General features: G+C 38.1%; 1 protein-coding gene across 1 annotated transcript in view; it reads right to left on the bottom strand.

The window, feature by feature from the left end:
- GLDC (glycine decarboxylase) overlaps positions 1-12,386 on the bottom strand; it is a 37,968-nt gene that overhangs the window by 5,502 nt on the left and 20,080 nt on the right. The window contains exons 9-20 of the mRNA XM_042013018.1: positions 11,711-11,816; positions 10,526-10,665; positions 9,689-9,769; positions 9,107-9,204; positions 8,572-8,656; positions 8,441-8,482; positions 7,284-7,426; positions 6,369-6,444; positions 3,130-3,255; positions 2,110-2,259; positions 1,553-1,665; positions 783-924 (exon numbers count right to left, since the gene is read on the bottom strand). Of these exons, the coding sequence (XP_041868952.1) occupies positions 783-924; positions 1,553-1,665; positions 2,110-2,259; positions 3,130-3,255; positions 6,369-6,444; positions 7,284-7,426; positions 8,441-8,482; positions 8,572-8,656; positions 9,107-9,204; positions 9,689-9,769; positions 10,526-10,665; positions 11,711-11,816 (1,302 nt within the window). The remainder of the gene's footprint in view (positions 1-782; positions 925-1,552; positions 1,666-2,109; positions 2,260-3,129; positions 3,256-6,368; positions 6,445-7,283; positions 7,427-8,440; positions 8,483-8,571; positions 8,657-9,106; positions 9,205-9,688; positions 9,770-10,525; positions 10,666-11,710; positions 11,817-12,386) is intronic.

The following is a 12,386-nucleotide window of genomic DNA, read 5'->3' as shown; positions in this document are numbered from 1 at the left end:
TGAATTCCTGGAGAGCTGGTTTCCGCAGCAGAGGAAGTTTCCGTGGTTAATAATATGAAACTGGCAACAAAGTATCCTGAATGACAGCGGCCTAGGTTCAATCTTCCCCAACTCTGTCACTGGAAGCCTTAAATGTTGCTCAGAGTCCCAGTGCACCCTTCTCTCAAATAGAATGTGAGTCAACATTCATCTCTGTTGGCTAAACACTTCCATACATGTAACCAAATATTTGCTGTTTTATCACTAAATTGCAAGGGATTAACAAATTACACAGATCATGATCAAACTGTCTCACATGTAAAGCCAAAAACTAAGTTCAGTTTTCAAACTCAGTAAAATCTTCCGGAATTCAGGATATTGTAAAGTTGAATGTTACACAGATGTCAAGTGTAACAATACTGAATCACACAACTAAAAATACTCTTGGGGGAACAGTAATTACCAAGCAGCTTTTAAACATGAAAACTTCAATGTCAGAAAGTGGAAGCCTGACTGCAGTTTTCTGCCTGGTGTCCACTTATCTCAAGAGTTATTACAGACAAGAGATTAAAGAGACAGCAGTTGTCCTGACATCCTTTCTCATGGCAACATTGTCCTACTATAAAACAAGTAGGCTTGATGGATGTAAATAACCTATGACTGTACTGTAGTCACCTGCATTTCAGTCTGTGCAAACATCTTATGATGAGTTGCTCTTAAACCTTTTCTTGTGATTCCAGTGGTGATTGAACTTGAAAGAGAAACAGAACCTCAGCTGATACTCCTTATAAAAGTCTACACACCTTGATATACACCCAGGAAATTGGCAATATAGCACTGGAACCCCAAGGTGCAGCACTGACAGTACCCAAAGAACATGCATCCTTATCCGGCTGTATTTTGATGACAGGGTGGGTAGGCAAGTAGGGAGCCAAATGTTTCTTCCTAAAACAAAAACATTGATTTTAGAACTTAAATGTGTGTTCCTGTGTTACCATATCTGGACAGTTTCAGCAGTAGTTTCTCTTCACCTTGCTTCCACCTACAGTCCTCCAGGAAAGTCTGGTCTATGCTTTCTTCAAAGGAAAGTTTATTAACACAACTGGTACCAGTGGAGGATGGCACTCAGTTTTCAACCTATCACAAGATATTCATGGTGCTATCCAAATAAAAATTACCTCCTTTAAACAAGATTATTTTCCTTTAAACATGAATGCTCCACAGGATGAATTCACACAGCTCATATACCACTTCTGTGTTCTGGATTACAAGCAGTATTATCAGCCCTCAAGTCCACAAATCATGCCTTACCCAGGAAAGAGATTGCTGAGTGAGGTCTACCATACACACTAAAAGGCCACCATGGAAGCCAGGGTTTGGGAATACAGGTGGACACCACCATTCATGAGATCAGCACATGACTGTGCTGGAGAAGGATGGACATTTACAACCAGCATAACACCTCTCCCATCCACGACTCCGTACTGAAGGGAACGGCCAACCAAGATTCAATAAGGGATATATATGTATATATATTTATATATATATATGGGTTTTTTTAAGAGATACCCACACTCCAATTGGTCCCATTCCAGGTCCTCCTCCTCCATGGGGAATGCAAAAGGTTTTGTGAAGATTTAAGTGAGAGACATCAGAGCCATAATCTCCAGGACGACACAGACCAACCTGTAAAGGGAATACTCTGTTTCAATACATTCTTCATATGCCATTTAAGACCTATTAATGAATGCAAGAAGAACAGGTTGAAAAAGATGGTGTATGTTTTTATGGTTTTCTTTATCATGATGCATCATAAACAAGAACTTGATGCAAATAATATTTTGCTTTAGGAATTCTTAATTATGTCTGTAAAGAGTATCTTTGATAAAGGTTAGGCAGACTAAGCCAGTTTCAGTGAACAACTCACACATCTTATGACACGTTTCAGGGCAAAATCAAATAAAAGAGAATACTTTCACCATCTTTTGTTACTGTTCTTGGAAATAACCACCTCCTCCCCCTAACACTGCCATCTTGCATGGAAGCTGTGTTATGGTCTGAACTAAGTACAGCTGTGCTGTTTTTACTCCAGGGACTCCCAGTAGTAATAAAACTGCCTAGATTTTGTACCTGAGCATTCATATTTGCTCCATCTAAGTAAACTTGGCCTCCATGTTTGTGAATGAGGTCACACACATCTCCAATCTCCTCTTCAAACACACCATTGGTGGAAGGGTATGTGATCATGATGGCTGCCAAGTTCTCCTTGTGCTTGTCCACCTGGTGGCAGGGAGGGGAGAGAAGAAAATGTCACTGAGGCCCCTAGAGCTTCTCAAGATTTTATTTTTAAAAAGTACAACAAAAGTCAAGATGTTTTACAGGTGAGAAGCAAGTCTATCAGCAGATAGTCTAAGTAGTTTATAGTCAGCAAAGGAAACCAGGCTCCTTCCTTTGGCCATGCCTATGGAAAAAGAGTGATTTCTGAATAAATCAGAATTTTAAATCAGGGAAGAAGGCAGGTATTAAAAGAGATATATATATATATATAGTCATTTCTGGGACCTTCAGACAACCAAATGAAACATCTGGCCTTAATGTGAAATAATGACCATTCCCCCTACTTTCAGCAACAGAGCTCTTCGATTACCATAAAAGTTTGTTCAAATGTGGAAATGTGTCCTGCTAATCTCCCTTGGATTGCAAGAGTCACCTGCAGCCAGTACGCTTAAAAAAAGAGAAAAAAAAGTTGCCTAGCGACACCATCTCCAGCAGAGGTGGACTCAAACTTTGCTAAAAGAAGGCTGAAGTGCAGTTTCAAATGCTTCACATTCATGATCATGGCTTGTTTATTTCCAGTACTAGCTGTGGACCAAAAGGGTCTGCTATAAAAGAGTCTGCTGTGTAGAAAGACTCTTTGAGCAAGTCCTGCACCAAAGATCCTCAAATTAAAAGAAATCTCACAAGTGTCACATGGTAAGTGTCTGAGTGAGCAAAAAACAAAAGAAAAAAAGAATTACTTACTTTCCAAGCATGTATTCACTATTATTACTTTATTTTCTCTCACAGAAAAATGTGATTCAGCTGCCAACAGTATTACCTTCAGAGAAGAAGTGTTCCTGCCTTGAAAATCAAAGATAATTTAATACTCACCATTGCTTTTAAATGGGAAATATCAATGCTCCCATTTTTATCCACTTCAATTGGCTGAATCTTCATCCCTGCCATTTGTGCACTTGCTGGATTAGTACCATGAGCAGATTTAGGAATAAGGCAAACCTTAGAAGGGAAAGAAAAACAGAACCTAAAGTATAACTAGTTAAAAAAATCTTTATGTTTTACGGTCTACACTCAGCTACAATTCATTATCAAAGTTTCAAAAAGAAATCCTGATTGTACCAGCGAATTGCCTCTTCTGCTGAATGATGCAACTTTTTTAAGAAAATCCATTCAGGTATTAGCATTTAAATACTCATTACTAAAGTTTCATTTGCTGCATAATCATATTTAGGCATGCAATTCCAGAATATTATTTCAGATACTCATATTTAGAATCTCTTTGTCTCACTCCACCTTTTTTTAAAACACTGATTTTTTTTTATTTTTTTTAACAGTTATCAGTCTCCATATGTACAAAGACTTGAAAGAAAAACTGTCTAATTCCAAATTTCCACTACAGCTTTTTCTGGTTTCCAAAGCATTTTCTTCTGTATTCTGTTCAAAACAAAAGTTTAAACCAAAATATTTTTGCTATAGATAAGAAATTCAGAGCTAGTTGCATGCTCTGTACAATTAATTTAAGAAGAAAAAAAAGAGAAGCACTTCTACTTAAATAAATGTAGGCTCTTGTTAACGGTAGGAAAATGGTACACATGTCAGGATATTTCCAGACATTTTCTAGTAATTCCACCCCTTGTAAAGACAATAAATACTTCTCACAAAAAAAAAAAATCCTTTGCTTCTATTCAATAGGGAAATTGAAACATCTGTCTATAATGACTCTCTTGGAAATATTTAACTATGCTTCTTAAGTTATTCAAGCTCAGCTTCATTAAACAAGGGCACAGCACTTTGTTTTCCTGAGAAACTGCACGATGGCTCATGGAGCTCCATCATCCACAGCGATGCTGAGACAAATGTGAATTCCTTCAGAACGCTGGAAGCACAGGGATCCCAGCGCCAGTGCCAGGAAGCACTGTGCCACACCTGCAGCCATTTTATCTGCGCAGCTGAAATGTAAAGTGACTCCAGGTGGCCACTGAGTCTTGCAGGGTACAGACATTACCGATCTCACAAAAAAGCAGAGATGTGAGCTGTCCGTTCATGTCCATACTTTTTTCCCACGAGAGGGCACCAAATCCAAACAAGGCCAACTGTGAGACCCTTGAACTGCTGGTTTAATTACTTTCTCCAGCCCAGGAGAAAAGGGCAGTTCAGTTGAAAGGTCAACATTTCACAGGCTGTCTTATTTCCTTATTCCTTTTCACTCTTTCCCAAGAGTATCACGATTTTCTTGTAACATTTGAAATCTGTAAATTGTGAGTAGAGTGCAAGCAGCCCCCAGGCTCTCCTGTGCAGTTCACCTCTGGATATTTCCAGAGGTATCACTCAGAGATGTCCAAGGATCTTGCACAGAGTAAGAGAAATGGCAGATCATATGCAGATAATCAGAAGACAACTCTCCAACAAATAGAATTTTAGCCTAATTTCACTTCCCACTGAGAAAAACTACTCACAAAGCAAAGTTTGTAACTGTAAAGGGTGGTTGCCTTCTATTAAGTTTGACATGATCTGGATATAAGAAAGAAACAAAGACAGAAGAGGACAACACTTAGATTCAATTTTAGGTAGTTTTCTCACACAGAGGCTATAGTTCCCAGGAGGCCAGGACAGTGACCCTTCCATTTTGAGAAGGCAAATGAGTCTCAAAGCTGAGGATGAAATCAGGTTCAAAGGATATGGATGTTATTGCACTAAGGATTTTTTTCTACTGTTTAAAGCCAACTCTATGAGTGTGTGAAAGAAGAAGACCTAAGTAATCTCAAATTTCCAAGAAGTTTTTGATGTGGTCCCAAAAAAGCGTTCCTAAACTAACTTTTAGTGGGTTAAGTGGGAAGGTACATGTGGGTAAATATTTAATGAATACATGGCAAAGAAATGAAAAGAAAAATAGTCAGTTTTCACTGTAGGGAAAGGTCATCCTAATAGAATATTATCAATATCTGTGCTGATTCTCTAGCATTTAAAATTACTCATAATTGGGTTTATAATGGAGATACACAGTGAAATGCCAAATATCCTGTTAATACAAAACGCCCCAGGTCACTAAAAGAACTGATTGCAGAGTTCAGGAAAGGACCCACAGTACTGAGAAGCAGCATTCAAAGCAGTGTATGTATACTGGAACCAGACAGATCTAAAGTATGACACGAGCAAACACATCTTAACAACACACCACTGTGATCTTTAGCTTTGAACCTACTACTACTGAAAGATCTCACAGTTTTGGTGGGAAAGAAAGCAACTGCGTCAAAAACCAGAAAGGGAGTAAGAGAAAAAAGTGAAAGGAACACAGAAACTTTAAAGATAAACAAAGTTATAAAATCGCTTTTTTGAGAAGGATGGACAAATAACTTGAATCCAACTAGGAAATGAGGATGGATAAGGATAAAATAAATAATCCCAGAATTAACACATGATATATCAGCTGTGAACATGGAAGAACTGTTCTTCATCTTTCAAGAGTGAGAGGGTGTTACATGAAATTGTAAACTCAATATCTCAATCTTCTTTCCTTCCTTCCTTTCTTCACTATGTCCCATGGCTGGCCACATGGCACATGCAATGGTTGCTTGGGAATTAAAATGTCGTAAGCATGACCTTCCCTGCTTTACCCTCCTTTCCCTGAGCTTTTGTTGTTGAGCATGCCATTATATAGCATCAACATCCCTTTGGTCAGCCAGGGTCAGCTGTCCTGGCTGTGTCTCTCCCAGCCTCCTTGCTGGGAAAGGACAGGGTCAGCACAGGGCAGCGGCATAGAGAGAAGAAAGCCTTGACACTCTGAAAGCACTGTTCACCATTTGCCAAGAGATCCCTGTGTTATGAACAGTGCTTCAGCCACAAAGCACTGCACCATATGGCTGCTATGGAGAAAGTTAAATGCACCCTAGTCAGACACAGTACAATCACCCTTTCTGGGTGATTCTCACTCTCTGTAAAAACTTCTAAGACGGTACCGAGGATCCATGCGGGAAGCAGGGAACACTGAAAGCCTATCAGAGGGGATGATACACAACCTAGTTGCTCTCTAGGTGAGTCCCAGCTGCTGAATCAACTCTTCCCTCCTCCACTTCTCACCCAACACTCTTCCCTACATGATTGTTGACACTTACGGTTCTGTGACGTTCTCCTTTGGCATTTAAATAAGCTTTGATTGCAGCCAAGCCTGCATACTCTCCTTGGGCTCCACTGCAAGAAGAACACAAACACTGTTACACAGCACACACATCAGGAAGTGCCACCTCTCTGCCAGAGCTTCAAAACTGTCCAACCCTGACCCTTATCAATGACTTCAGGCAAGTATCACCAAATTAAAAGGAGCACATCCCATAGGTTAAATTACAAATGGACATGTTTAAATTAACAGCTGGATGTGAATGAAAAGAGTAGATGACAAAGGTTATGCCATTTTATGTGTTTACACTATGACGTTAAATCCTTCTGGTGACTGAGCTGATCCACATTTCTGCACCTAGCAGGGCTCTGTGCTTGATTACAGAGAGGCAAACTAATATTGAAATGCATAGCAAAGTGTATGCAATGAAACATAAAAGGTCTTTCAGTGACACCCTCAGTGTAGAGTAAGTTCATGCTGTTCATTTTGTATCAAAACTGCTAATGGACATAAACGGGCTGCAGCAGTACTCATGAAATGCTGCTTTATTAATTTCAGTGAGCATGCAGATCTTAGGCATTCTTCAGTCAAACCTCATGCACTAACTACCATTTTCAACAATTAAACAGTTGGCAGGTCATACAGCTAATTCCTATTCCAAATCTTTATTTTTAGTTCATAGAGAGGGAAATATTAAAGGAATTAAATGACCAAATCATAAAACTTTTAGAAGAGATGAGACAAAATAGGATACCATAGTTTTTAAAAAAAAAACTACTTAGTAATTTCATAATCTTGCATTCAAGACAAATTTGATTTTAGTAAATTCTTCCATTTTCAGTTTGCACTTTTTTGGAGATAAGTTTTTGGAATCATGTGTCAAGGTGCAAATACTCAGAAAAAAAGGTACTACCTATTTGGTTGGAAGGAGATTTTGTCATAGCCAGTAATCTCACATAGGTCCTTCTCTAAATCCTTGAAAAGCTGCTGATATCCTTGAGCTTGATCCAGGGGAACAAAAGGGTGGATGTTGGCAAATTCTCTCCATGAAATAGGCTATAAAAACAAAACAAACAAAGAGTGCTGTAACAAAATACTCTACAGACAACTCTGTTTTGTTGTTAAACACTGTGAAGGAAAGAAGTTGCCTTGTGGTCAGTTAAGTATCAAACACCAAGTACGTTGATCTGCTGGAGGCTTGGGAGGCTCCTGGCAGGCCCAGAGGGATCTGGACACGCTGGATTGATGGGGCCAAAGCCAGTTGTGTGAGATTCAACAAGGCCTAATGTTAACTGATTTAATGTTAACGTTTTAGCTTTTTATTTTGGTGATCAGATTACCATACAAAGATTTTGGGGCATTATAAAGAGATTACCCCCAAAGCTTAGAAGTAGCTTACAGAATGCATTTGCCTCTTTCCCTCTTGCTCTTTTTTCCCTTCTCAACAGATCACCAAGTAAATGCTGATGTTTGAGCTATGGGATGGTACAGAAGCCTAGAAGATAAGGGGCTAATGTATATGTCTCAAACACTGATAGACAGATAGCTGTGGAACCAACCAAGGACTTTTGATAAAAACACGCTGTGTAAATGGGCAAGAAACAACAGGAGGAAAATGAAGATATCTGGGGACTCTTCAGCTGGGGAAAAGAGGATTATCCTAAGAAGTTGCAAACTGAAAAAGAAGCATGAATTGTCAGTCCCACCTGACTCTTTCCATATTTCTGAGGATTTGATTTTAAGATTTGTAAAGCAGACAGAAGTTAGGTAATGCGACACTGCTTGAGGGAACAGGACTGTGATACCTAATTCCAAAAATTATTTTCATTGTTTTTTTCAAAATGGAGTCTTCAAGACCACACACTCTCCTACTGTTGTTGCAGTCCTACTTGTGCTTTTCAGAACTTTTCCTTAGAGGAAAAGGGAGAGGGTGACTTCAGCTACCCCTGAAACTGCCTCCTCACTCAGCTGGAGTATTAGACCAAGAGCAGCCTTTATTTCTCTACAATGATGCTGGCTAGATAGTTTATTCATGTGGGTATCAAGTGAGACAGTATTATTGCAACTTACCGTGAGTTCAGCTGAACTATTGAGCTTCATTGTGCAGGACCCCTAAAAATACAAACACACTTTAGTATTTATTGAAATACACAAACACCTATGTAAGTATATAATTTTTTGTCTTTTTGGTAAATACCTACCAAGGGAATCATGCTGTGAACAAGAGAAATATCTTTGTTTTCCAATCTTTTCATGTACCGCACTATATTTGTCTCAGAGTGATAGCTGGAGAACACAAAACACAGTGGTAAGGCAAGCAGATCAGCTATACCAGCTGCTAACATAGGAAAAGAACACAAAAAGGAAGACTGATGACAGTTATTAATATATACTAAGTAGTTCTTTCCAAACAGGCACTCTAAGCTTGCTAATAGCAACATGGATTAAAAATGCTTATTATTATCTCAGTAGCACTATCAGAAAATACAGAATATAAGGATACCATGTCCTCAAATAATAGGTTGTACAATACAGCAGATTAACAGTCATGAGTATTGCTCTGCTCATTTAAAATGAGAAAGAAAACTAAAAATGCTACTCAGCATTTTATTTCAGAGTAACAAATCACTGTATGAATCCAGGTACAAAACTGTCCTTAACAGACTCCACTGCTAGTATTGAAGGGAGATATTTCAGATTCCATAAAAATAGCAAACATACAGCAGCTTCACAAACCTGTTGAAAACCTGGTGTGTCAAGAATTTGGAAGTTCTCTTAAATGGGGTGCTAAGGATGCCTTTGGTTTCCTCGCCCATACCCTCAGCAATTAGCTCCTTCGACACAAAGAAATAGAGAGTCAAGCTTTTTTTAGTCAGCTTTCAAGGTAAACCCCCCCCAATTTTACTAGCATATGTATCTGCATATATCTAGCATGACAACAGTATTATATTAAAACTGGGTACAGACATCTCAGTAGTCCTCATCTTGTAGGTATTGCTGCTAAATGCTAGTGACATGCAACAAAAATTCCAGTGGGAAAGAAATCACTGACCCCATGTCCTAACCATCACAAAAGAAGAAATAGCCTAAATGCAAGGTGTCCAAGCTGACCGAAAGAACTAAGTGTTGCAACCGGAAAATGGCATTACATAAATCCTTTATTTAACACTACCTCTTTATTTAAGAGAAGATATGAAATTCTTAATATTTAACAAATGGTCATCATATAGACACCCACTACACAAGACCAGTTTTGGCTTTCATTAAACTCTGGAAACATTCAGATAATGTAACCCACATGACCTATTATGTACTTACAGAAGAAGACTCGCAACCAAAAATCCATAATATGTCATCTAGATCTTTCTCATTTACAGTTTCATCAAGTGATACTCCAAGCTGTGGATAAAAGCACTACCAATTACTCAAAGCTGTTAACTTTAAAGACATAGTACATTTGTTTTGGTCAAGAAAAACTTTCCAGAAACACAAGGCGGGGGAGGGTGGGGGGGGAAACATATCTACCCAACAATATGTAAACATACATATTTATAGGCATTTATGATATATAAATTTATTTTCTTTATGTAACACTTTCCAATTCCTCCCTTTACCCTCCCAAACTATCCAAGCCAGATGGCTCAGAAACTGAGACTCATGATCGCCTTCCTAATGTTTCTAAGTGTTTCCTACTTAATGGGAAAATTGCCCATTTTCCTGTGACACCCCTTCCCCCCATTCCAATTTACAGAACATACTACACTTCGTGAAGACTCCTTCATGCCTACCAAAATGTGGTTTAGATTTCAGTCTGTCTTCAAACACTGTCATAAGACCTGAATTCTGGATGTCACCTTGTATTTCATCATTAAATTTTTGAATCTCTCCCCTTCAGTGCCATATTTAACAGGAGAAAATTACATATTCCTGTTAAAAGGCATAAAATGAAAATACAATTATTATTTCTGGAAGTTCAGTGCCTCACTTAACAAGTTCATTCTTTATATTATCTTTACAATTGACTAATATATCTGAGCAAATTACAAGATCTTAAATCATTTTGTTCCGTTTAGCACATGTAATGATTAGAAACAATGAAGAAAATGCCATACTACAAAATTTCTGAATTTATCAAAGGGTTAGAAAGTTGCTTACTCTGCCATCACTATAAATCCGAAAATTTATCTTTCTAAGAGCTGCCCTGTCCAAAACCTCTTTGACTGGGCATCCACACGTGATCGTCAAGGTATCAAAGAACAGATCATGATGTAGTTTATGACCAGCTCGCCTGAGACCTATAAAAAACAGTAAGTTAATTCTATTATATGCACACTATATTGTTTGCTCAGGCAGTAGCTGCAGAACAATACCATCTATCTCATAAGTAAATGCTTTTACATAAAAAAGCAAAATATGCCCCTTGTGTAAAGAGCAGCAAAATAACCAGCTTTTTAGTGAAATGTCACTGTGTATGAAATGCAACTAAATCATATTCAAACCTAATTAATAATGCAGACTGAGTCTAGGGAAAGTCAGTCTGATACATCAAATCTGTCATATATACAGTAGCAGAATTGGTATATGAATGCAGTAAGGACAAAATAATAAGAAAGATATTAACGGATATTAACTGTCACAGAGCTTGCCATAACAAAGTTTGGAGTCATAGGGTTTTTTGTAGTAGCAAGAGGTCTTCTGGCTAAACTGGCAAATAAAGTATGGATGTTTCTTAAAATAATCCCTTAGTTCCAAGCATTCCAGTTTTGTATAGCTCTGACAGCAGTGATAGTTGTATCAATGAAAAAAAACCTACCAGACCACGTACTCCAGATGCAATCATTAACTTCTGCTAGATTCTGTGCTATTCTTTAGCTGTTAACCTTTGTGATTTCAATGTTCGTAGCAGGTATGATACTCCACCCAGTTTAACTGAAATGTTTCTATTGCTTTAATATAATTTATTACCTTCCTTTGCTATGTTATTAATACTCTGTGCAGATTTCTGTGTGTAAACTAGGATGGTCCATCAAAAGAAGTAGAAGCTGGCAAACAGCAGTTCAACACTACCATCTGGAGACTAGCTCTGTAGACTTCTGTTAGTTTCCCAAGGAAACAGAGGTAATGCCTCCAAGTTCTTATCACAGACATCTAATTCTTTAATGTCATTATCAGAACTACACAAAAACCATCAGCTGTATATTTTATATTAAAATGTCTCTCCCAAGTCGAGAGAACACACATCAGATGGACACCCCTGCCCCCACCCTGTAAGTTTATTTAAGATGTATTATTTAAGGGGTAAGGATCTTGGAACAGTTTCTGTAAATGTTAAGCACGCACCTTCAGCCAAGATTAGAGTAGCGTTGTGTACTCGTTTTGCAATATGCCTTAGTCCATCAGATCCATGGTATATACCAAACATTGCTGACATATTAGCCAGAAGAGCCTAGGATCCAAACACAGTTTAGGACATTGTTATTGTTAGCAGAAACTATTTCATGTAAGTTTAGTGAAATGTTTCTTTAGCACCCAGAGACAACCATGTATCCTGAGCTGATGTTATAGCTGATTATGTGTTGCCTACAAAATAAAAGGAGGGAAAGGCAAAATACTTTCATGAAACTGTAAGCACTGATTATTAATTCAATCCCCTTTGAACTGTAACTGTTTTAGCAATTAACACATACTTAAATTCAACTATTGCAACAAAGACATTTGAAGACTTTCAAGTCAAGTTAGTCTCACAGGAACCCATTGTTTAGGATCAGTACAAAAAACCTACAGAGTATCTCCTGAATACTAAGTAATTAAACTTGTGTCAAGAACAATAATAATAATCTCTCCTCAAAATCTGGCACAACATTAAGAGCAGGAGGAAGGCAATGATAGGAGCAAAAAAAGTTATGACCCTGTCTGTCTGGAGATCTGTGGAGGTATGGTGAAGATAACTATTCTGGATACTTATTTACTTAATCGTGGAATTTTCCTGTAAAGATATCTCCTTGGTGATGTAACA

This window comes from Corvus kubaryi, unplaced genomic scaffold, assembly GCF_017639235.1.
Source record: "Corvus kubaryi isolate FWS band 111438036 unplaced genomic scaffold, C.kubaryi_AGA036_p1.0 split1-37296, whole genome shotgun sequence".
NCBI classification, from domain to species: domain Eukaryota; kingdom Metazoa; phylum Chordata; class Aves; order Passeriformes; family Corvidae; genus Corvus; species Corvus kubaryi.
This window is presented reverse-complemented; position numbering and strand designations above follow the sequence as displayed.